At 36.5% G+C, this 26,127-nt stretch overlaps 1 protein-coding gene, 1 long non-coding RNA gene and 1 pseudogene across 2 annotated transcripts; 2 read left to right on the top strand and 1 right to left on the bottom strand.

The window, feature by feature from the left end:
* The first annotated feature begins 2,911 nt into the window (after positions 1 to 2,911).
* On the top strand, positions 2,912 to 13,825 carry LOC149678366 (multidrug resistance-associated protein 1-like; annotated as a pseudogene).
* Positions 13,826 to 15,377: 1,552 nt separating this feature from the next.
* On the top strand, positions 15,378 to 25,682 carry LOC149678364 (ATP-binding cassette sub-family C member 1-like). The gene is made up of 23 exons (XM_089836337.1): positions 15,378 to 15,534; positions 16,160 to 16,336; positions 16,406 to 16,519; positions 16,579 to 16,719; positions 16,781 to 16,918; positions 17,623 to 17,681; positions 17,737 to 17,856; positions 17,923 to 18,102; positions 18,187 to 18,361; positions 18,432 to 18,686; positions 19,107 to 19,310; positions 19,487 to 19,633; positions 19,760 to 19,850; positions 19,919 to 20,283; positions 21,018 to 21,185; positions 21,243 to 21,427; positions 21,561 to 21,666; positions 21,740 to 22,264; positions 22,328 to 22,527; positions 23,013 to 23,139; positions 23,202 to 23,776; positions 23,829 to 24,023; positions 24,080 to 25,682. The coding sequence occupies exons 1-23, from the start codon at positions 15,490 to 15,492 to the stop codon at positions 24,189 to 24,191; spliced, it is 4,404 nt and encodes a 1,467-aa protein (XP_089692463.1). The 5' UTR covers positions 15,378 to 15,489; the 3' UTR covers positions 24,192 to 25,682.
* LOC149678365 (uncharacterized) lies at positions 21,933 to 22,765 on the bottom strand. The gene is made up of 3 exons (XR_016366062.1): positions 22,508 to 22,765; positions 22,294 to 22,415; positions 21,933 to 22,196 (listed from the first exon to the last, which is right to left on the bottom strand). It is a non-coding gene; the product is annotated as an uncharacterized LOC149678365 (long non-coding RNA).
* Positions 25,683 to 26,127: the final 445 nt, after the last annotated feature.

Here is a 26,127-nt window from a genome sequence, read left to right as displayed (position 1 = left end):
AACTGAGTGGAAAGTGTCAAAGAACATGGGGTGTACAAGAATTTGCAACGAAGATATGGCCCCCCAAACATTGGCCCCTAAAACAAGAAAATATTCGAAAATGTAGACTAAAACAAATTCAGCCTTATCAACTTGTTTAGAAATATGAGACAATTTCAATAGTTTCCCTCTAACATCGTTATTGAACTTTCACCTGGCAGAAGTGTATTAAATGAGTAGAAGTATGCCTACTCTAGTAAAGTAAATTCAAAGTATCATGGTACCTTTCGGTTGGTATTACTTTTATTCTTAACAAGTTAACATGGACGTTACAGGTATTGTTCAAAATGTCCACCACCGGCGTTAAGACAAACATGAACCCGTCTTTCGAAAGATTCTTGGACATGTTGGAAGATTCCTGGCATGTTCCTGATTGTTTGACAACCTTCAATAATTCGTCTTCGCAAGTCTTCCTCATCACGGACTTCATTCTTGTACACGATGTCTTTGAGATGACCCCAAAGATAGAAATCGCACGGATTTATATCCGGAGATCTGGCTGGCCACGCAACTGGTCCTCCACGCCCAATCCACCTCAAATTAAACGTAGCATTAAGATGTTCTCTAACTGCACGGCTGAAATGTGGGGGTGCCCCGTCGTGCATAAACCACATGTCACGAAGTAATGCTAACGGTATGTCCTCGAGTAGTTCAGGTAAAGTGTCTCTTAAGAACGTGAGATATGCTTCACCATTTAGTCTGGGTGGAAGAAAATGCGGACCTAGTAAATGATTACCGACAATGCCGCACCATACGTTTAAAGAAAATTGCTGTTGGTGACTTCTAACACTAGTTGCGTGTGGGTTTAATTGGCGCCATTCGTGGTGGTTGTGATAGTTCAGAATTCCATCCCGGGAAAAATGTGCCTCGTCGGTTACTAAAAGGACCCGTGGAAATTGATTGTCCTCTACTCTGGCCAAAAACCACTCGCAAAAGTCGATGCGTCTTGGATAATCTGCCGGGTTAAGAGCTTGCACCTTTTGAATATGATACGGGTGAAACTGATGTCCGCGGAGAATTCGCCAGACCAAAACGTGATTAACATGTAATTGTCGTCCAACTTGTCTGGTACTTTTCGAGGGGTCCTCATCGAACATGGCAAGGACGTCTTCCTCGATTTCCTCCATGTCTTCTGGAATGTCTCGCTCTCGAACGTTGTTGGGTTGTACTTGTCCGATGCCCCTCAAGCGCCTGTCAACAGCCTCGAACGTACGACGATTTGGTATGCGTCGTTGCGGAAATTGTTCCGGGTATCGCCGCTGTGCTTCCACTGAATTGCCCTGCGCCAGTCCATACATGAGATGCATGTCTGCATATTCTGCATTGGTATACGCCATACTGTACTACCACACGTTCGTTCGAAGTGATACTGTGACGTTATCAACAACATCGCGTTACTTTATAGCAAACCACCGTTTAGTTTTTACGTTTGCGTCATGACTGTCAGCATTGGTACAACCTAAAGACCTATATATTTTAGATTACGAAAGGAGAACGAGACTTTCTGATCACGCGCTATCTCATACTATGGATTCAAAAATTTTCAGTTACTGGTGGCAAGTGTTTTGATAATACAGGGTGTTTCTGATAAGTCTGCCATAAATCAAGGGGCGTGTTCTTTGGGTCAAACTGAGTGGAAAGTGTCAAAGAACATGGGGTGTACAAGAATTTGCAACGAAGATATGGCCCCCCAAACATTGGCCCCTAAAACAAGAAAATATTCCAAAATGTAGACTAAAACAAATTCAGCCTTATCAACTTGTTTAGAAATATGAGACAATTTCAATAGTTTCCCTCTAAACCCACACGCAACTAGTGTTAGAAGTCACCAACAGCAATTTTCTTTAAACGTATGGTGCGGCATTGTCGGTAATCATTTACTAGGTCCGCATTTTCTTCCACCCAGACTAAATGGTGAAGCATATCTCACGTTCTTAAGAGACACTTTACCTGAACTACTCGAGGACATACCGTTAGCATTACTTCGTGACATGTGGTTTATGCACGACGGGGCACCCCCACATTTCAGCCGTGCAGTTAGAGAACATCTTAATGCTACGTTTAATTTGAGGTGGATTGGGCGTGGAGGACCAGTTGCGTGGCCAGCCAGATCTCCGGATTTAAATCCGTGCGATTTCTATCTTTGGGGTCATCTCAAAGACATCGTGTACAAGAATGAAGTCCGTGATGAGGAAGACTTGCGAAGACGAATTATTGAAGGTTGTCAAACAATCAGGAACATGCCAGGAATCTTCCAACATGTCCAAGAATCTTTCGAAAGACGGGTTCATGTTTGTCTTAACGCCGGTGGTGGACATTTTGAACAATACCTGTAACGTCCATGTTAACTTGTTAAGAATAAAAGTAATACCAACCGAATGGTACCATGATACTTTGAATTTACTTTACTAGAGTAGGCATACTTCTACTCATTTAATACACTTCTGCCAGGTGAAAGTTCAATAACGATGTTAGAGGGAAACTATTGAAATTGTCTCATATTTCTAAACAAGTTGATAAGGCTGAATTTGTTTTAGTCTACATTTTCGAATATTTTCTTGTTTTAGGGGCCAATGTTTGGGGGGCCATATCTTCGTTGCAAATTCTTGTACACCCCATGTTCTTTGACACTTTCCACTCAGTTTGACCCAAAGAACACGCCCCTTGATTTATGGCAGACTTATCAGAAACACCCTGTATTATCAAAACACTTGCCACCAGTAACTGAAAATTTTTGAATCCATAGTATGAGATAGCGCGTGATCAGAAAGTCTCGTTCTCCTTTCGTAATCTAAAATATATAGGTCTTTAGGTTGTACCAATCGTATTAATTATTCATTGACATTAAATTGAATTAAGAATTGCCATTAAAATGTCATTCCCTATTCTGGATGGCATCTGTCAATCAACGTTTTGGGTAAGAATAAAGTGTTTTCTGAATAACGTGTTATTTACGCGTAACCTCAAATTGATAGTACCGTTTGCTACTGGTACTGGCCTATATTTTGTAGTAAAAATTTCGTTTTACTTTTTGAAAGATATCTTTTCTAAGCAGTTAGAAAAATTTTAATGTAATTCAATTATTTTTTATAAATATAATCAAGTTAAACTTCAAAATTTTCAATTGCACATATAGATAACTACAATATTTTTATCTATGTGCTTCCGGTGAAATGTATAACCTACTTGTACTAAATTAAATAGCGGCTATTTGTTACTATCTCAAAACAATTTAAATGTTAGCAATGTGAAGTTGTTTCCTCTTATAGGATACAAACTTAACATGGTATAGTGAAAACCCCGACTTTACGCCATGTTTCCAAAAGACGATATTAGTTTGGGTACCATGTGCCGTACTTTGGTTGTTTGTACCCTTCGAAATGGCCCTGATTTGGAAAACAAAGAACAGAATTTCATGGTTTTCCAGCCTCAATGTCAGAAAACTTGTAAGCGTATCTACAATGTCGATGCATTTCTCATGTAATATTTTCTAAAATCATTTTAAAATTATTAGATTTTCGATTTAATACTTACATTGCTTACCGCCTTCAAATTGGGGAAACAATTTTATCAGGGAGATTATGATTTCGTCGATAATTTGTCGGAAGCCATTCATCTAGGAACTTACGTAAGTGTTTCCGTTTTGAAGCACAATTCAAATCATGTCTCTTTCGCACTCGTCAACAGGTATTGGCAATGTTATACATCGTCTATGGGAGTTCTTGCGGGCTTTTATCGTCCGGGATTCAGTTGTTATTCTGGTTTCTACTAACAATTGCAGAAACAATAACTTTCAGATCCGCTATCATGGATTACTATAGTGATGAAGTAAGTGATGGCTGTAGAAACATAATTGGAGTGGAAAAATAATATTAAAATGTATTTCCAGAATCAAAGGTTCAAACTCTTCGGGCTAGTTATGCAATCTGTAACGTATCCCCTGATTATAATTACACTGATTCTGAACACTTTGACTGACACCAAAAGGATGTCTTTAAAGAAAATAGATGGTCTAAAAGACGAGAACGTAATGCACTCTTAAGTATTTTGATATCTTACGACAAACAATAGCAAATAGCTGGATATACATAATATTCAATAAGTCAATTATTTCGAAACGCTTTATTAAGCGTAGAATATCGTGGAGACACTTTGCTTTCGCATTAAACTCTTTTTCCAATATCGTCATCTAAGCTTTTAGATTATAGCTTAAGAGGTCATAGACGTGACATTTATAGGTTGACTCTTGGAGGGTGCAAGTTTACATTTTATTGTGGTAATGATGTTGGGACATCATCGGTGGTTTACGTGTGTCTTAGAATGCAAAGTCTTCGATGGCTTAGTAGAAAGTTCTTTGCTTTCCAATACTGCAGAACCTTTCCAAAGAGAGGGGCCAATGTAAAAGTTACGTTTTTCATCGCCTACCATTCTGCAATGTAAACTCGCTTGCAATGTCAGCTTAGGAATACTAACTGAACAATCATAAGTATATAAGATGTGGTCCATAAGTGAGACACTAATATACTTCGTAATGCTTGAGAATTACTGTGAGCTTGTTCGATAACGACGTCATAATTGACTCCGTCCATCTTCCTAAGCTTTGACAGCGCCTCACCAGGCGAGAATTTATGACGTATCACTTCGTGAAAAGCTCTCAGTAACCAGTGCCAAACTTATGAAACACATCTTATGAACTTATGAAACAATTAATAATAATGAGAAAGACGTTAAAGCTCTCTTCTTACGAGTGAAAATCAAGATCATTCAAAAACTCCATTCTAGAAATCACCAGAAGAAGCAGCCTCGTTTTTTTCTCGCATATTTCATTCTTGGCTCACAAGGTAAAACAGTTAATCCAGCGAAACGCATTTAATCCAAAGAATTACCGGAATCTAGTGCTATGTGGAGAGGATGGAAAAACAACATGGAATCATCAGATGTATACGTATTGAATCTCTTGGACAAAGCTATAACAGGAACCAAACAATTCGAAAAACACTGGAAATATACACAGAGGTTGACTATAATTGTTGCAGTTTTACCGAATTCTTTGTGTTTTAACGAAATAAAATCCAATTTTTAGTAACAATGTTAAAGGCGAAGAAGCAAAAGAAGCATTCTTGAAAAAATCAAGACAAAATAAGAAGGAAGTCGATTCTATTGCAATACCTCTTTTGAAAACCTTTTGGCCTTTATTACTCTTGGGAGCAATTTTTCAAATATTATCCGATATATGTGGGTTTACTATTCCGCTTATATTAGGGTAAATAATACATTGCAATTGTTAAACAAGAAAGATTGCTATCGTAGCTCAAGTCGTCAGTAAACGAGTTCTCTTTTCAGATTCATAATCGCTTACTCCTCGAACGATGATTATCTGTGGAAAGGAATTTTCTACGCTTGCTTGATGTTTTTGGCCAGTTTGGCGCAATCTTTATTGATTGAAGGAAGCGCCAATTGTAACACAAAGTTAGGCCTGAGACTGAAATCGACCACAATGTACGTGCTTTACAAAAAGGTGAGAAACTAAGCGAACTTTCTCTACTACGTCGAAGTTCAAGCAAAGATTGAATAATGTTCATTCTAGACTCTTCGTGTATCAAGTTCAAATCGCCACGAGCTAACAATGGGCGAGATTCTGAATACGACGTGTGTCGATACGCAACGTTTCGCCATTCTCTCGTCAAAATTCAGCACGATGTGGTCAATATTGGCCCAGATTTGTCTTTGCATTTATTTTTTACATCAACAATTGGGATACTCGGCGTTTGCCGGACTAGCAATGTTATTAGCGACGATCCCAGTTAACTTTTGCATTTATAGAAAAACAAAGGAGTTGCAGGTTTTTTGAAACCATATATTTAAAGCACCAAAGAAAGAAGAATAAAAACAGTCACCGAAACCATGAAATACTGCCCGTTAAAAAGTAAACTCAATGTCTCCAACATTGGCGAGACACCTTTTTGGAACGTAATGAAATTCTGCATGAATTAATTTTAAATTCGTTTTAACTGGTTTAAACTTTAAGTGGAAAAGCGTCTTAAGTAAGATAAAACCTACCTATGAGCGTCCTTATGGCTTCTTGATTTCTTCTCTATTCATTAAGAACAAAGTTCTTGACCACCTGTCATTACCCGCTTCTGGGGACATTTTCTGAATATTTGATATTAAGAGCTTGACTTTCTTTGGTTCATTTAAATTTTATACTAATTTCATTAATACTCACTGGATTTTCTTTGCGCATTTAAAGGGGAAACTAATGAAAAGCAAAGACAAAAGATTGAAAATGATGAGTGAAATCCTGAATGGTATTCGAATCTTGAAATTGTACGCCTGGGAAAAAACCTACCAAAATATTGTGACGGAATTCAGAAAAAAGGAAATATCTCAATTGCGAAAGCAAGCAATGCTGTTTTCTTTCAACACTTTTATTTCTCAGGCAGCATCTTTCCTTGTATGTTCATTTACATCTAGACTTGAAATAATTCTGCTTAAAGAAATTAGAATTGATCGTTCTATTAATACATAAGCATTTTGCCCAACTCTATCGCTTTTCACGCTCATGAAAATTAGCTAACACTGATAAAACAGTTGGCTGCTCAGTTGCTCTTGGCAAAAAAAAAAAAACAGGGGATAATAATATAATAATTTTATTGCAAATACTTGGCAGATCTGGGAGCACGGCAGTGCTCCCAGCCAAGTCGAGCACTGACATCCTTTTCTCGAAGCAACTCGTGGCACTTTTAAGCCCACTGTAACTTCGTGATGGGTACAGGTAAAAGTCTGAAATTTTTCTTGCCGCGAGGACTGTCAATCTTAGCTATAGTTTCCAAATTTCAAGTTCCTACCCTATATACTTTTCGAAATATCGCAGGTGAAATTTACCTTATTTTGTCACTCACTCACTCACTCACCGATCATCAAAATTCTAAGGTACTTCTAGGGGAGATAGAAACTTAAAATTCAGGATTTAGTTTTCATTTATTTTATAAAGCACAGAAAAATTAAAACATCCCGAAATTTTTATAAAATTGTTCCCTAGTTCATTATTTTAAAACTAGATGGCGCTGCCGCCTTTTCAACAGAGATAGTGTGTGTTCTTGATGAAAGGACGTAATGGTCCAAAGTTAACCGAAAGTTAAATATATATTAAAGCTAATAGGAGTAGTAGTTTAAAAGAAATGTGTCGTAACTGATGCTACATATTGGGATATCGCGTACAATCGTTATTGCATATTCTCTGCGGGTCGAAAGGGGTAATTCAGCGTAAATATGGACAAACGTTAGCGATTATATTGGCAAACGAAGTACCACGAGAGGGTCTTGTTTTAATATAACTACCGAAGTAAAACGAGAGGGTCTACAAAAAGAAGTGAGATCCTATGAAAAACATTAACATGTACAAAAATGGGCCAAGCCTCGCTCGTGCTCTCTCCGCCGTAAAACGTTCTGAGATCCCATGTAGAGCCAAGTCTGACTTTTGTTCTCATTCAATCCCCAATTGAACAATTATGTTATAAATTAAGTCCTTTTCCTAATTAATAACCAATATTCTTTGACTCTATCATTATTATACATCTTTGTTCGTATCAAAAATATCGTGACTTGGCAAGCGCAGGTAATTACCTTATTAACGTGTACATAAGGTTATGCATAACTCGCCTTATAAACTTGTACATATCCCCTCGACCATAAACGATTTAGTGAATATCCCTTCGATTATTTTAAAATCGGCAACGATTTAGTGAATATCCCCTCGACTTCCTTTTAATATTACTTACTTGCGATTGCCAAGTCACGATATTTTTGATACGAACAAAGATGTATAATAATGATAGAGTCAAAGAATATTGGTTATTAATTAGGAAAAGGACTTAATTTATAACATAATTGTTCAATTGGGGATTGAATGAGAACAAAAGTCAGACTTGGCTCTACATGGGATCTCAGAACGTTTTACGGCGGAGAGAGCACGAGCGAGGCTTGGCCCATTTTTGTACATGTTAATGTTTTTCATAGGATTACATTGACTAGCTTCGGCACGTTCGTGTTGGTCGACGACAACAATGTTCTGACAACGACCAAAATGTTCGTTTCATTCCAAATAATTCGTACAGTGACGTTTTCACTGATCTTTATACCAGATATCGTCAATACTTTAGTCTTGGTAAGAAATCCTACATAATGTCACTTCAAAGGTTGCTTGTATTCCGCCTGATTCTTTAAGTCGTGTGATATTTCAAAACTTTTATAGAAACAAATTAATTTATTAAATTTTATATCTGTATTACAGACCAAGGTGTCACTCTCGAGAATAAGCAAACTTTTAAGCAGCGATGAAACGGTGGATTACTTAGAAAAGGGACCAATTAACGATAAATACGGTAAATTAACGTCAAGTCATTCGAAAGAGAAATTACAATCTGCCCAACATCTTTTATTGTACGTTTAGATATTGAAATTTCGAACGCCACGTTCAGTTGGAATAAAACTGAACCTCCTTTTTTGCAAGACATCAACTTCAAAGTACCAAAGGGATCATTGGTGGCCATTGTTGGACCCATAGGTTCCGGAAAATCTGCTCTGTTGTCGGCACTGGTTTGCGAGATGGAAAAATTGGATGGGAAGGTTAAGGTGTCAGGGAAAATGTCGTACGTCACTCAACAGCCGTGGATTCAGAATACGTCATTTAAGAAGAATATTCTCTTCATCGATGACATGGATGAGCAAAGGTACAACAAGGTTATAGAAGCTTGCGCGCTTCAACACGATCTCAATCAACTTCCCGCCTATGACGAAACAGAGATTGGCGAAAGGGTGCGTACATGTCTGACAAAATATCATTATTTAAGAAAAATAACAAGGTTTGACTCAACTAATTGAACCAAAGAAAAAAGATCATTGAACTCTTTTTCCCGTCTCTTTTTTATGGTTATATACCTCAAGCAATTCTTTGAGCAATTCATCTGAGACAAAAGGTTGTATCGTCTGACCTTGTAGCTTGAAAGAAGAAATAAACAATATAAGCATAATAGTACTTTAAACAAATATCTTTACCCGTTTTGCCTAGCATTACCATCATAAGTAAAACATTTGAGACTTCCCATTCTTCGTAATGCTAGATATAGACGTAAACAGAGCTAGTTCGATAATGACGCGAGATTTGACTAAACTCGGTTTAGCAGTCCGTCTTCCTTTTTATTATGAACTTTTGTTAACACGTAGGGTATCAACTTGAGTGGTGGTCAAAAACAACGGGTAAACATGGCAAGATCTCTTTACCGACCTGATGATATTTATCTCTTGGATGATCCATTGGGAGCCGTTGATGCGCACGTTGCTAAACATTTGTTCAATGAAGTCGTTGGAAGAAGTGGATTGCTTAAAAACAATGTAATATAACAATAATATTGTAATGTAACAATATATTCATGACCGTCGAGTTGTAACATTCGATTTACTACAGACCGTAGTTTTGGTGACCCACAATCTGATATTTCTACGGCATGTGGACGAGATATTATTCATGAGCAACGGTGCGATCATAGAAAGGGGGACGTACGACGAGATCATGAGCAGGGAGGGAATTGCCAAGGATTATTTCGAACATCACATGAACGACACTGACCAAGACTCCAACGAAAAACAAAGGTATAAAATTGTAAGACGAAGTATTGTTATAGGCATACATTTTGCGAGAGACTTTCCGGTGTACCATCTGTTGGTTAGTTGTGAAAAGTACTGGATAAAGATATAAGATTTTGAAATAATTGTTTTCATAAAACAATTTTCAGCCCTGTTTCAAATACAACAGCCCAGTCTACCAATAAATCTATTAGTTTTCATTCGAACAAGGAAGGAAACTCGAAGCTAATAGAAAAGGAGACCCTAAAGAAAAACGTACTTATTTGGCAGTCCTTGTACATATAAAACGTGTTGTTGGGTCATGCCATTAATTCTCTCGTTAATCCAGAATTCATTTCCATTATACCAACATTTTCTGAAGGCAGCGGGAATCTTTTTTTGTATTACGATTCTTGTGTCTCAACTAAGTCTTCAAGGTTTTATTCAGACATCTTTGTACTGGTTGTCCTTGTGGAGCGAGGATTCGAAATATGGAGAGAGAGTGGATGTCGAATTAAGAAAAAAGCGTTTTACAATATACGGACTTTTAGGTGTTGGTCTATGTATATCATGTTTTGTCGCGGTGTTGGTACCTATGCTTGGCGCAATCAGAGTATCGCAGACTTTGCATGGAAAAATGCTTTACACTGTTCTCCGTTCGCCCTTGTCTTTCTTCGACACTACCCCAAGTGGAAGGGTTCTTAATCGGTTTTCGCAAGACGTAGATGCCTTGGACCAGCAACTATCCATATCGACACGTTCCGTGCTATACAATTTAACAGGAACTCTCGTAATAATCGTCGTAACTACCGTTCAATTACCGATTTTCATTATACCAGTCATACTTGTTTTTGTTGGATTTGGAGCAATGCAGGTGAAACAGATCATCTTGGTATTTATTATGATGCAATAGAAAATATTTTACTTTTACTCTCAGCGGTTTTCCTTGAAGACCAATCGTCAACTAAAAAGGATTACTGGCATCAGGAACTCATTTCTCTTTTCGCACGTTTCTAGTTCAGTGTCTGGAACCACAGTCATTAGAGTTTGCGATGCGAAAAACCAAATAGAGGGTCATTTTCTCAAACTAACAGACGATAGCAACGCGGCAACTTACATGATGAACATGTGCCATAGGTATGCTCAATCAAAATATACATATATTTTATACACACTATTCCAAATGGAATTGAACAAATTAAATGCAATCTGTAAGCTTGAAGGGAGATCAGCAGTATACTCCGTTTGCTCGTGTGTCGAGCCAAATGGTATACCGTTCTTATGGTTCTTGCGAATAACGAAGTAGGAGAGTGCTAGTAGGTTTAAGCCGGATGCCCACTGAATAGTTTTCACGCTTTTATTCGTTCATATGCCCACATATTTCGGGAAGCCCTCACATGAGCAGTTCCCATATGAGCGGATTTCATAATAGCGGTCCTCATAACAGCAGTTCCCTAAATAGCGGTTCCCGAAATGGCAGTTTACCCGTTACAGCAATTACCGATACAGCGGTTCTCGTAAACGCGGCGTACCGTTAAAGCAGTTCTCTAAAGAGCGGAAAACAGATATGCGAAAAACGATAGTTGTTTATTATGGTGTAAGCTGGTCAAGCTGGGTTATGAACTCGAAAAGAACTATTTCAGATATGGATAATTTGGTTAGGTTAAAGTTGATTATTTCAACTAAATAGTATTAGGTCAGGTCAGGTTAGGTTTTGTTTCGTTTGGTTAGACTTAGGTTAGTAATATTTTGGAAATAGTGTAACAATGTTACGCCTTTTCTAAAATATTGTTGTTTATCTTCATTGACTTCCAAATATAAATACTGTTTTTCAAAAAAAATTACTGTTTACAATTATCTACTTCCAAAATAAAATGACCTTTCTCGAATTATAATATGCCTTTTCCAAAAAATTACTGTTTACAATTACTTCCGAAATAATATAACCTTTCTCGAATTTTAATATGCCTTTTCCAAAAAGTTATTGTTTACAATTATTTACTTCCGAAATAAAATAACCTTTCCCGAATTATTTTTCTATCCTGGTATGAGAATTGTAAACTAATACAGCCTGAAGAATAGTACAATATTTAAGTGTACTTTTAAAAAAAATTCATAAACACGATCCGTTAGTAGGTCACATTACTAATTAAATGATCACTGAAGAAGGTAGTTTTTGAAACCAACGTATACAACTGTATTGTTAAGATATCCGCAAAACTCAACACAAACACTGCTATTTCCCAAAATAGCAGCCGCCATTTCTAAAACAGAAGTTTTGAAAAACATCGCTGTTTTTTTGGAATCGCGTTTGCCATTTCGAGAACTGCTCTACCGGGAACTGCTCATATGAGGTACACCCTATATTTCACTTACATGATGAACATGTCCCAATTACGGTGTGCTATATATAAGATAGGCCCCAGAGAATAAATACCCAAGTCCATGACACTATTTTAAATGAGGTGTGCTTGCGCACATTCCGCACAGGTATTCTCATCTTCGCGCTTTCGACATGAAACTTCGCAAAAAGTTCTGTTCAAATGAGAATTTACTGTGTTTATATATGGAACCAGGCAAATTAAATGCTTATTGTAAGCTAGAATCGAGATTTTTCTTTATGTCGAGCCAAACGGTACGCGATATCGCTGGAAAAGGGCCAACAGTATTCTAGAGAAAGCGAACAGTAAAGAAGTATTCGTTACTTTCCAAAAGGTCGACAGTATACTTAGAGTTATATACTGTTAATATTTGGTTTCTGACCATTTTCGTCGCTGATTTATAGATGCAGCACCAACATAATTAGAGATGAGTTATTTGTAACTTTTATTCATTTTAGGTGGTTCACTCTAAGGTTAAACATTCTGGCAAATATTTTGTTATTTAGCACCTCACTTTTCACAGTTCTAAACAAAGAATCACTATCTCCAGGATTAGTTGGATTTGTAATGTCCAACGCTGCTTCTGTGGGTATCAACAGTATTTACATTTCAAAAACAATGTTAGGCCTAATATATTTTAAAATTTGGGATAGCTTATTGATCATGGAAAAAAGCTAGTTACGCAGATGACCGAGATAGAGACGAGTCTTGTGTCTGTTGAGCGGTTGGTGGAATATTGTAATCTTGAATCGGAGGCCGAATGGGACAAACCAGAATCAAAACTCTCTCCCGAATGGCCGTAACAAGGTAGAATTGAGTTTCACAATTACTGCACCAGATATCGCGAAGAACTGGACTTGGTATTGAAGAACGTTAACCTGAGCATCGAACCGGGAGAGAAGGTGGGAGTGGTGGGTCGCACGGGGGCGGGAAAAAGTTCAATGACCTTGGCGTTATTTCGATTGATTGAGAAAGTCAGTGGTCAGATTGTAATTGACGGAGTAGATGTCGGTGAAATGGGGTTATCGGATTTGCGATCGAGGTTGACCATCATTCCCCAAGAGCCCATCCTCTTTTCGGGCACTCTAAGACAAAACCTCGATCCCTATGGCCAACACGACGACCACCGGCTTTGGGTTGCTCTTGAACACTCTCACCTCAAATCTTTCGTCAAATCGCTTGACCTGGGGCTCGACCACGCTCTCATTGAAGGAGGAGGCAACTTTAGGTAAATGCATTTGCCTCGTATGTAGTTAAACTCTAACTTCTCAATTTATTTAATAGCGTTGGTCAGCGCCAATTGGTGTGTTTAGCTCGGGCATTGTTGAGAAACACTAAAATCCTGATCCTGGACGAAGCGACAGCCTCGGTGGATATGGACACCGATGATCTCATACAAGCGACAATCAGGAAGGAATTTGCAAACTCCACAGTCATCACCATTGCGCACAGAATAAACACCATACTGGACTACGACAGGTATTGTGCATACACCATTTTTTAATGTAGGTTGTTTTCTAAAGCGTTGAATCTAATTCATCTCACAGAGTTATGGTTCTCGACCAAGGACAAGTTGCCGAATTTGACACACCTCAAAATCTTCTAAACAACAAGCAGTCGTTGTTTCACGAGTTGGCAAAAGATGCAAATATTATTTAAATAATTTTTAAAACTTCAGTTTTGCCTTTTAGATATAGGAAAATTAATCAAATTATACGGAAATTGATTGCTTGATAGTTATTTCGTGTAAGATGTTTTGAAATCAATTTCACATTTTAGATATTAACATATATATGTCCAGTAGTATTATTTGCATTCTTGACTCAAGATGTTTCATTCAGCCTATTTAGAGTAACAGCAGCTTTTACTTGATCTTTTCAAAACTTATTCACTTTGTGAAATCATCTTCCAAAAATAAATATGTTGTAGTTGTTCAGACAAGGCAACATATATAGTTATGTTTTAATTAACAAAAATATGTAACTACCTCAACTATAATAATTATCTACTATTAAAAAAATCATCTACTATAAAAATCATTTTCTATAAATAAAAAATTAATTGTCTATTAGTAAAAAGTAATCTACTATAAATAGAAGAACACAAGTGTCCAAGAGTGGCTTTCTCCATGGTTTTATCTACGGTGAAAACGTCGTAAGTACATCAGTATGACATTCAGGGTGAAACAACGTAAGTCAGAGTATAATTTAAAAGCATAATTTAAATAACTTAAGCTTAATTTCTCTCTCAGAAAAAATATTTCACGTTTCGAAAAAGATGTTCAAAATTTGAGATAAAACCTTTCCCAAACGTAACAAGCGTATATTTTTGAAACTTTAACCACACATTAAGGGCCCTCATTTTAGATCAGCGGAAATTTGAATTGAGTGGATATTTATCAACTATGTAAACATATTGATAATAGACACTAGGCCTAGTAGTAGTGTATAAAATATTCAGCAATATATTTTACCGCTAGATGCCGACACCGTCATTTATTCATCTACAAAGATGAAGGGTTTTGTGTCAATTATGTTTTCCGTTTTCGAAATATTTTCAATTTTAGACAAAAAAATCGAACTCTTAATTTGAAAGTATCAAATTAAGAACAAGACCTCCTTGAATTGAGAGGATATTTATCAGTTACGTAAACATATGGAAGATATACATTGTTGCCTATCTTATCTTAGAAAGTTCCAGATTTACCAACAATTCATTAAATATAAAATAGAATTTAGAAACTGTTTATCAAGAATATAGATATTACTTAAAAAGTTGTTTTCGCCAAAAATTAATTTGAATAATTCAATTTTTAAAGAACTAAATGTATTGAAATACAATATACTTTAACTACAGACGTGAATAAAATGTGCTATAATATGAAATATTTATCTATACAATTAATGAAACAATAAAGTAATAATCGTATTGTGAAATGTTACATTTCTTAGGATAGTTTTTTCACAATTATCAAACGTGCCTACAAACAAGTAAAATAAAAAGAATGAAACCGATAGTTTTCTAAATTTACTAGTAACAGATTAAATACCATCAACATAGCGTTGAAGGTAATGTATGCTACGTCACTCTGATTAATTATCAATGAAGATGAACCGTTTAAAGAAGATCATTTTCTGTCAAAGCAGAATGATAAAGTCAGAAAATTCTATCCTTTCTAAAATGAGGAAAATATCGCAAAGTACGTGGTTACTAGATAAAAAAAGATAGGAGGGACTTCAGCTACGCGTTGTAGAGGTCATGATACAACTATATTATCAAAACACTTGCCACTTGTAACTGAAAATTTTCGAATACATATTATGAGATAGCGCGTGATCAGAAAGTCTAGTTCTCTTTTCGTAATGTAAAATATCTAGGTCTTTGGGTTGAACAAATCTTATTAATTATTTATTGTCATTAAATTGAATTAAGAATTGCCATTAAAATGTCATTCCCTATTCTGGATGGCATCTGTCAATCAACGTTTTGGGTAAGAATAACGTTCTTACTGAATAACATGTTATTTACGCGTATCCTTAAATTGATCGCTCCGTTTGCTACGGGTATTAAAAAATATTTTATAGTAAAAATTTCGTAATGCTATTTGAAAGGTAGCTTTTCTAAGCAGACAAAAAAATTTATATGTAATTCAATTATTTTTTAAATATAATCAAGAACGGATTCATGCTGATAAGAACATAGGGCAATAGCTTTATCCTCTGGTACCATCCTCGCATACTTGGTTAAGAAGATTCGTCTGCTAATATTTATGTCACGTGTTTTAAAGCACACATTTCTATAATCTATATAGTTGCTGCAGACCGTCATAGATGGCGCAATGAAGTGACGCGAACCTACACCAAGAATGCTAGGACGGGGACAGAATATCTCGTGCCCTATGTTCTTTAGAGCATGAATCCGTTCTTGATATAATGAAGTTAGGCTTCAAATTTGTCAATTGAGTAAAATCAGAAGCACACAGATAACAACAATATTGTTATCTATGTGCTTCTGGTAAAATGTACAACCTACTTGTACTAAATTAAATAACGGATATTTGTTGCTATCTCAAAACAACTTAATGGGTACCAATGTGAAATTGTTTTCAATTCTAGGATACAAATTTAACATGGTATAATGAAAACCCCGACTTCACGCCATGTTTCCAAAAGACGGCCTTAGTTTGGATACCATGTGCCGTACTTTGGTTGTTTGTACCCTTCGAAATGGCCCTGATTTGGAAATCAAAGAACAGAATTTTATGGTTTTCCAGCCTCAATGTCAGAAAACTTGTAAGCGTATCTACAATGTCGATACATTTCTCATGTAAAATGTTCTAAAAAATATTTAAAATTTTTAAGCTTTTGGTTGCATTACTGACATTGCTTACCGCCTTCAAATTGGGGAGACAAATTTACATTGGAGATTATGATTTCGTCGATACTTTGTCGGAAGCCATTCATCTAGGAACTTACGTAAGTGTTTCCTTTTTGAAACACAATTCAAATCATGTCTCTTTCGCACTCGTCAACAGGTATTGGCAATGTTATATATTGTCTATGGGAGTTCTTGTGGGCTTTTATCGTCCGGGATTCAGTTGTTATTCTGGTTTCTACTAACAATTGCCGAAACAATAACTTTCAGATCCGCTATCATGGATTACTACCATGATGAAGTAAGTGATGGCTATTAAAACATATTTAGAGTAGAAAAATAATTTTAAAATGTATTTCCAGAATCAAAGGTTCAAACTCTTCGGGCTAGTTATGCAATCTGTAACGTATCCTCTGATTATAATTACACTGATCCTGAACACTTTGACTGACACCAAAAGGATGTCTTTAAAGAATATAGATTTTCAAGACGACAAAAACGTAATGCGCCCTTATTAAACATTTTAAAATATTACGACACGCTATAGTCAAACAGTTTAATAAGCGTAGAATAACGAGAACACACTTGGTTGGTTCTTAAATTCATTTCTTGTTCCTACTCCCTTCAAATGCTCTGCATAAGGGGTTTAATCTTGAAGGGTACATTTTATTGTGGTAATGAAGTTAGGACTTCCTCTGTAGTTTACGTGAGACTTAGATTGCAAATCCATCGATGCCTTAGGTGAAAGCTATTTGCTTTCAAATCCACCAGAAGTCTCTCAAAGAGTGGGTCCAATGTATAAGCTACGTTTTTCATTGCCAACCATTCTGAAATGTAAACTCTCTTCTTTCAATGTCAGTTTAGGCCAACTAACTGAACAATCATAAGTTTATAAGATGTGTTAAATAAGTGAGACATTGAATATACTTCGTAATGCTTGAGACTTACTGTGAGCTAGTTCGATAACTACGCCATAATTGACTACATTTGGTTTGTAGTCCTTCCTAAACCTTTGTCAGAGCCTCACTAGGCGTCGCTTTACGAGAATCTATGACGTTTCAATAACGTCACTTCATGAAAACCCATCAGTAACCAGTGACAGGCTTAAAAAACATTTCTTATGAACTTAAAAAAAAACAATAAGACTGATTAAAGTGATCTTCTTTGAAGTGAAAATCAAGATCTTTTAAAATATCTATTTTAGAAATCACCAGAAGAAGAAGCCTCGTTGTTCTCTCGGATATTTCATTCTTGGCTCACAAGGTAGAAAAATTAATCAAGTGAAACGCATTTAATCCAAAGAATTACCGGAATATAGTGCTATGTGGAGAGGTTGGAAAAACAACATGGTACCATCAGATGTATACGAATTGAATCTCTCGGACAAAGCTATAACAGGAACCAATAAATTCGAAAAACATTGGAAATATAGACAAAGGTTGACTATAATACGAGAGGTTTTTGCCAATTCTTTCTGATATGGAACGAAATACAATCCATTTAGTGACAATGTCGATGAAGACGAAGAAAAGGGAGCATTCTTAAAAAAATCGCGACGAAATAAGAAGGAAGTCGATTTTATTGCAATACCTCTTTTGAAAACCTTTTGGCCTTTATTAATCTTGGGAGCAATATTTCAAATATTAGCCGATGTATTTGGGTACACTATTCCGCTTATATTAGGGTAAATAATACATTCCAATTGTTAAACGAGAAAGATTGCTATCGTAGCTCAAGTTGTCAGTAAACGAGTTCTATGTATTTTCAGACTTATAATCGCCTACTCCTTGAACGATGATTATTTGTGGAAAGGAATTTTCTACACTTGCTTGATGGGTTTTGCCAGTTTGGCGCAATCTTTATTGATTGAAGCCAGCGCCAATTGTAACACAAAGTTAGGCCTGAGACTGAAATCAACCACAATGTACGTGCTTTACAAAAAGGTGAGAAACTAAACGAACTTTCTCTACTACGTCGAAGTTCTCGCAAAAATTGAAAAAATGTTCATTCCAGACTCTTCGTTTATCCAGTTCGAATCGCCACGAGCTAACAATGGGCGAGATTCTGAATACCACGTGTGTCGATACGCAGCGTTTCGTCATTCTCTCGGCAAAACTCAGCGCAATGTGGTCAATATTGACCCAGATTTGCCTTTGCTTTTATTTTTTGTATCAACAATTGGGATACTCGGCGTTCGCCGGACTAGCAATGTTACTAGCAACGATCCCAGTAAACTTTTGCATCTATAGAAAAACAAAGGAGTTACAGGTTTTTGAAACTAGGCTATATATTTAAAAGACCAAAGAAAGAAGAGTTAATACTATCACTGAAACCATGAAATACTGCCCGTTAAAACGTAGACTCGTTATCTCTAACATTGGAGTGAACGTATTGAAATTCCCTATGAGGGAATTTTAAATTCGTTCCAACTGGTTTACATTTTAAGTGGTAACGTGTCTTAAGTAAGATAAAATCCTTCCTTTGAGCGTCCTTGCTTCTTAATTGTTTTCTGTCTATTCATTAAGGACAAAGTTCTTGACCGCCTGTCATAATACACCGTTTCTTTCATTGCCCACTTCTGCGGACATTTTCTGAATATTTCATATTTTGAGCTTGACTTTCTTTGGTTCATTTAAATTTTATACTAATTTCATTCATACTTATTGGATTTTCTTTGCGCATTTTAAGGGGAAACTAATGAAAAGCAAAGACAAGAGAGTGAAAATGATGAGTGAAATCCTAAATGGTATTCGAATCTTGAAATTGTACGCCTGGGAAAAAACATACCAAAAGATTGTGACCGAGTTCAGAAATAAGGAAATATCTCTATTGCGAAAACAAGGAATGTTGTCTGCTGCCAACTTTTGTATTTCCCATGCAGCATCTTCCCTTGTATGTTCTACACTGGAAATCATCCTGCTAAAAAATTTAAAATTGATCGTTCTATTAATATAAAAGCATTTAGCCCATCTCTATCGCTTTTCACGCTCACGAAAATTAGCTAACACTGAAAAACTTTTGGCTGCTCTTGGCCAAAAAATAATAATTTTATTTCAAATACTTGGCAGATTACATTGACTAGCTTCGGCACGTTCGTGTTGGTCGACAACAACAATGTTCTGACAACGAGCAAAATGTTCGTTTCATTCCAACTAATTCGTACAGTGACGCTTTCACTGATCCTTATACCAGAAATCGTCAATACTTTAGTCTTGGTAAGAAATCCTACATAATGTCACTTCAAAGGTTCCTAGTATTCTGCCTGATTCTCGAAATCGTGTGCTATTTACATAATTTTAAAGAAACATATTAACCTATTGATTTTTATATCTGTATTACAGACCAAGGTGTCACTCTCGAGAATAAGAAAACTTTTAAACAGCGATGAAACGGTGGAATACGTAGAGCAAGGATCAATCAACGAAATATACGGTAAATTAACGTGAAGTCATTCGAAAGAGAAATTACATTCTGCCCAAACACTTTTATTATACGTTTAGACATTGAAATTTCGAAGGCCACGTTCAGTTGGAATAAAACTGAACCTCCTTTTTTGCGAGACATCAACTTCAAAGTACCAAAGGGATCATTGGTGGCCATTGTTGGACCCATAGGGTCCGGAAAATCTGCTCTGTTGTCGGCACTGGTTTGCGAGATGGAAAAATTGGATGGGAAGGTTAAGGTGTCAGGGAAAATGTCGTACGTCACTCAACAGCCGTGGATTCAGAATACGTCATTTAAGAAGAATATTCTCTTCGTCGATGACATGGATGAGCAAAGGTACCACAAGGTTATAGAAGCTTGCGCGCTTCAACACGATCTCAATCATCTTCCCGCCTATGACGAAACAGAGATAGGCGAAAGGGTGCGTACATGTCTGACAAAATATCATTATTTAAGAAATATAATCTCATAAAATGACAAGGTTTGACTCAACTAATTGAACCAAAGAAAATATATCATTGAACTTTTTGTCCCGTCTCACTTTTTTGGTTATTTACCTCAAACAATTCCTTGCGTTGACTCATCTGAGTCAAAAGTTTGTATCGTCTGACCTTGTAGCTTGAAAGAAGAAATAAACAATATAAGCATAATAGTACTTTAAACAAATATCTTTACCCGTTTTGCCTAGCATTACCATCATAAGTAAAACATTTGAGACTTCCTATTCTTCGTAATGCAAGATATAGACGTACACAGAGCTAGTTCGATCAAAGAAAATATACGCTCCAGGAATGGAAGGTATGTCTGGGGGTTGGGTTGACCAAGGAACTTCCGGTCTGTGCAATTTCAATGTAGCCGGAAATACCTCGGTCAACCGAGCCTGCCTTTGGAGCGTACTAGGAGGGGTCAGACAAAAATTTACCCTAGAGGAAGCTACACTTTCCATTCCTGGGGCGTGTATCTTCTTTGGTTCGATAACGACGCGAGATTTGACTAAACTCGGTTTTGCAGTCCGTCTTACTTTTTATTCTGTACTAAGCTTTTGACAGCGCCTAAACAGGCGTCGCTTCACCAGAATGCCGTTTCATTTAAGTCACTTCATGAAAAGCAGTCATACTTAAGAAACATCTCTTATGGACTTTTGTGAACACGTAGGGTATCAATTTGAGTGGTGGTCAAAAACAACGAGTAAACATGGCAAGATCTCTTTACCGAAGAGATGATATTTATCTCTTCGATGATCCATTGGGAGCAGTTGATGCACACGTTGCCAAGCATTTGTTTAATGAAGTCATTGGAAGAAGTGGATTGCTAAAAAACCATGTAATTTTCATTTAATATATTCATGTCCGATGCGTTGTAACATTCAATTTCGTAAAGAGCGTAGTTTTGGTGACGCACAATCTGACATTTCTACGGCATGTGGACGATATAGTCTTCATGAGCAACGGTGCTATCATAGAAACTGGGACGTACGACGAGATCATGAGCAGGGAGGGAACCGCCAAGGAATATTTCGAACATCACATGAACGATACTGACCTAGATTCCAACGAAAAACAAAGGTACGACATTGTAAGACGAAATAAAATTATAGGCATACATTTTGCGAGAGACTTTCCGGTGTACCATCTGTTAGTTGTGAAAAATCACAGAGCAAGATAGTGATATAAGATTTTGAAATAACTTAATTTTCAGACCAATTTCAAATACAACAGCCCAGTCTACCAATAAATCTATTAGTTTTCATTCGAACAAGGAAGGAAACTCGAAGCTAATAGAAAAGGAGACCCTAAAGAAAAACGTACTTATTTGGCAGTCCTTGTACATATAAAATATGCTGTTGGGTCATGCCATTAATTCTCACGACATTCCAGAATTCATTTCCATTATACCAACATTATCTGAAGGCAGCGGGAATCTTTATTTGTTTTACGATTCTTGTGACTCAACTAACCGTTCAAGGTTTTATGCAGACATCTTTGTACTGGTTGTCCTTGTGGAGCGAGGATTCGAAATATGGAGAGAGAGTGGATGTCGAATTAAGAAAAAAGCGTTTCACAATATACGGACTTTTAGGTGTTGGTCTATGTATATCATGTTTTGTCGCGGTGTTGGTACCTATGTTTGGCGCAATCAGAGTATCGCAGACTTTGCATGGAAAAATGCTTTACACTGTTCTCCGGTCGCCCTTGTCTTTCTTCGACACTACCCCAAGTGGAAGGGTACTTAATCGGTTTTCGCAAGACGTAGATGCCTTGGACCAGCAACTACCCGCATCGACACGAGCCATGCTATACAGTTTAACAGGAACTCTCGTAATAATCGTCGTAACTACCGTTCAATTACCGATTTTCATTATTTCAGTCACACTTGTTTTTGTTGGATTTTTTGCAATGCAGGTGAAACAGTGCACCTTCTTATTTCTTACCTTGCAATAGAATTTATTCAATATTTTTTTTCAGCGGTTTTCCTTGAAGACCAATCGTCAACTGAAAAGGATTACTGGCATCAGGAACTCATTTCTATTTTCGCACGTTTCTAGTTCAGTGTCTGGAACCACAGTCATTAGAGTTTGCGATGCGAAAAACAAAATAGAGGGTCATTTTCTCAAACTAACAGACGATAGCAACGCGGCAACTTACATGATGAACATGTGCCAAAGGTATGCTAAAATCAAAGATACATATATCAATAAGATAAGCCCCAGAGAATAAATACCCAAGTCCATGACCCTATTTTAAATGAAGTGTGCTTGCGAACATTGCGCACAGGTATTCTCATCTTCGCGCTTTCGACATAAAACTTTGCAAAAACGTTCTGTTCAAATGAGAATTTACTGTGTTTATATATGGAACCAGACAAATTAAAACGAGATTAGAAGTATACTCATTTTGCTTTATGTCAAGCCAAACGGTACTGATCATCGCTGGATAAGGACCAACAGTATTTTAGAGAACGCAAACAGTAACGAAGTATTCGTTACTTTCGAAAAGGTCGCTAGTATACTTAGAGTTATATACTGTTAATATTGGGTTTCTGATCATTTTCGTACGTGCTGATCATTAGACGCGAAATGCAACTTTCACAGCACCTACATAATTAGAGATGAGTTATCTCTAACTTTTATCAAGCTTTTCTTCATTTTAGGTGGTTCACTCTAAGGTTGAACATTCTGGCAAATATTTTGTTATTTAGCACCGCTTTTTTCACAGTTCTAAACAAAAAATCACTCTCTCCAGGATTTGTTGGATTTGTAATATCCAACGCTGCTTCTGTGGGTATCAACAGTATTTACATTTCAAAAACAATGTTAATATATTTTAAAATTCGGTATAGCTTATTGATATTGGAAAGCGGCTAGTTATGCGGATGACCGAGATAGAGACGAGTCTTGTGTCTGTTGAGCGGTTGGTGGAATATTGTAATCTTGAATCGGAGGCCGAATGGGACAAACCAGAATCGAAACTCTCTCCCGAATGGCCGCAACAAGGTAGAATTGAGTTTCGCGATTACTGCACCAGATATCGCGAAGAACTGGACCTCGTATTGAAGAACCTTAACCTGGTCATCGAACCAGGAGAGAAGGTGGGAGTGGTGGGTCGCACAGGGGCGGGAAAAAGTTCAATGACTTTGGCGTTATTTCGACTGATTGAGAAAGTTAGTGGTCAGATTGTAATTGACGGAGTAGATGTAAATGAAATGGGATTAATGGACTTGCGATCGAGGTTGACCATCATTCCCCAAGAGCCCATCCTCTTTTCGGGCACTCTAAGACAAAACCTCGATCCCTTTGGCCAACACGACGACCACCGGCTTTGGGTCGCTCTTGAACACTCTCACCTCAAATCTTTCGTCAAATCGCTTGACCAGGGGCTCGATCACGCTCTCACTGAAGGAGGAGGCAACTTTAGGTAAATGAATTTTCTTCGTATGTATTTATGCTCTAACCTTTCAATTTAATAGTGTTGGTCAGCGCCAATTGGTGTGTTTAGCTCGGGCATTGTTGAGAAACACTAAAATCCTGATTCTGGACGAAGCGACAGCCTCGGTAGATATGGACACGGATGACCTTATACAAGCGACAATCAGGAAGGAATTTGCAAACTCCACAGTCATCACCATTGCGCACAGAATAAACACCATATTGGACTACGACAGGTATTGTGCATAAACAACTTAATAATATAGTTTGTTCAATGTAATTTGTCTCACAGAGTTATGGTTCTCGACCAAGGCCAAATTGCCGAATTTGACGCACCGCAAAATCTTCTAAACAACAAGCAGTCGTTGTTTCACGAGTTGGCAAAAGATGCAAACATTATTTAGATAATTTTTAAAACTTCAATTTTGCCATTTATCTATAAAAATAAAAACGTTAAACGGAAATTTTATTTCTCGCTAGTTATTTCTTGTAAGGCTGACCGAGCCCCTCTCACTTTCTACCCACCTGATATGCTATTCTCTTTGACGGTCTGAACAGCCACTTTACAAATGACTTATAAAACTAATGAAATGCCCTTAAAATTTGACAGATAAAGGCGCTATATCCGCGGTAAAGCGGCGTTAATTCCATCAAAATTATATTCAGAGTAAAATAACGTACGTCAGAATATGTAATTAAAACTAGGAAAAACAATACTTTAACGTATAGTGAAGTATTAAACGTATAGTTGTTTTTATCTATTAATTATTAAGGGTAGGGGCAAAATGTGCAAGTCGGGAAAATTTCCCATGTTATATTTCTATTGGATATTTCCTATTTTTCGTCAAAAGCACCGAATAATTTCGTGTAACTGGAAACCACTCCAAGTAGGCCTAACTTTACTTTTTATAAAATGAATTATCTGTAGGATATATATGAAATTTTAATCACACATTAAAGGCCCGGATTTTTTTCAAAACAGTGAATAGTTCTCTTGGAGTTGAGTGGATATTTATCAACTATGTAAACATATTGATAATAGACAGTAGTAGACGTAGTAGTGTATAAAATATTCAGCAATATATTTTAACGCTAGAGGCCAACACCGTCATTTATTCATCTACAAAGATGAAGGGTTTTGTGTCAATTATATTTTCCGGTTACGAGATATTTTCAATTTTAAATCAAAAAATCCAACTCTTAATTTGAAAGTATCAAATTAAGAACAAGACCTCCTTGAATTGAGAGGATAATTTATCATTTAAGTAAACATATTGATAAAAGACACTGGCGCATATCTTATCTTTGAAAGCTCCAGATTCACCAACGTATTATACAGGGTGTTTGTGAAAAGTCCATCAATAATGAGAGAGCGTATTTATTGGGCCATTTTGAGTCGAAAATGTTCTATGACATTTTGCCGTCCGAGCCACGGTTTTCGAGTTATGATTTGAATATTTTAGGGATGACCCCTTCATTAAATTAGCGCTGTCTTTCAATTTCTTAATTAAATTTAAGGGGTCATCCGTAAATTACTCCAATCATAACTTGAAAACAGTGGCTCGGACGGCAAAATGTCATAGAACATTTTCGACTCAAAATGGCCCAATAAATACGCCCTTTCATTATTGATGGACCTTTCACAAACACCCTGTATAATATAGAATTTATAAACTGTTTATCCAGAACAAAGATATTACTAAAATGAAGATTTCCTCAAAAAGTAAATTTAACAACTTAATTTTTAAAGAACTAAATGTATTGAAATCAAATTTACTTTAACTATATACACGTGTAGAAAATGTGTAATAATATAATATAATAAATTACTATATAAATTTTAATTGTAATTAATGAAATAATAAATAAATTAAATCTTTTAGTGAAATGATAAATTTCTTAAGATATTATTTTATCAGTTATAAAACGTGATTGTAAAAAAAAATATAATGCTACCGATAGTTTTATAAATTGACTAGTAACAGTTAAAGACCGTCAATGTAGCGTTGAAATTAATGTATGCTACGTCACTCTGATTAAATTCCACTGAAAATGAACCGTTTAAACGCAGTAATTTTCTGTCAAAGCTGAATGATAAAGTCAGAAAATTCTATCCTTTCTAAAATAACGGATATATCGTGAAATACGTGGTTACTAGGTGCTATAAAAAGATAGGAGTGATTTCAGCTTAACGTTGTACAACTATATTATCAAAACACTTGCTACGAGTAAATAAATATTTTCGAATCCATAGCATGATGAGATAGCTCGTGATCAGAAAGTCTCGTTCTCCTTTTCGAAACTTTGGGCTGAGAACTATCATATCAATTATTTATTGAT

Source organism: Phalangium opilio, unplaced genomic scaffold (assembly GCF_054372755.1).
Source record: "Phalangium opilio isolate 3A_F unplaced genomic scaffold, DU_Popi_V2 ptg000042l_1, whole genome shotgun sequence".
Taxonomy (NCBI): Eukaryota; Metazoa; Arthropoda; class Arachnida; order Opiliones; family Phalangiidae; genus Phalangium; species Phalangium opilio.
This window is presented reverse-complemented; position numbering and strand designations above follow the sequence as displayed.

What these genes read in the sequence shown, in the direction of transcription:
- LOC149678364 (XM_089836337.1), top strand. Translation starts at nt 15,490, where the DNA reads ATGTCATTCCCTATTCTGGATGGCATCTGTCAATCAACGTTTTGG. An exon ending in TCTGTCAATCAACGTTTTGG is followed by an intron (nt 15,535 to 16,159) that starts GTAAGAATAACG and finishes TTTCAATTCTAG; the next exon opens with GATACAAATTTAACATGGTA. An exon ending in ATTTTCAAGACGACAAAAAC is followed by an intron (nt 16,919 to 17,622) that starts GTAATGCGCCCT and finishes TATCTATTTTAG; the next exon opens with AAATCACCAGAAGAAGAAGC.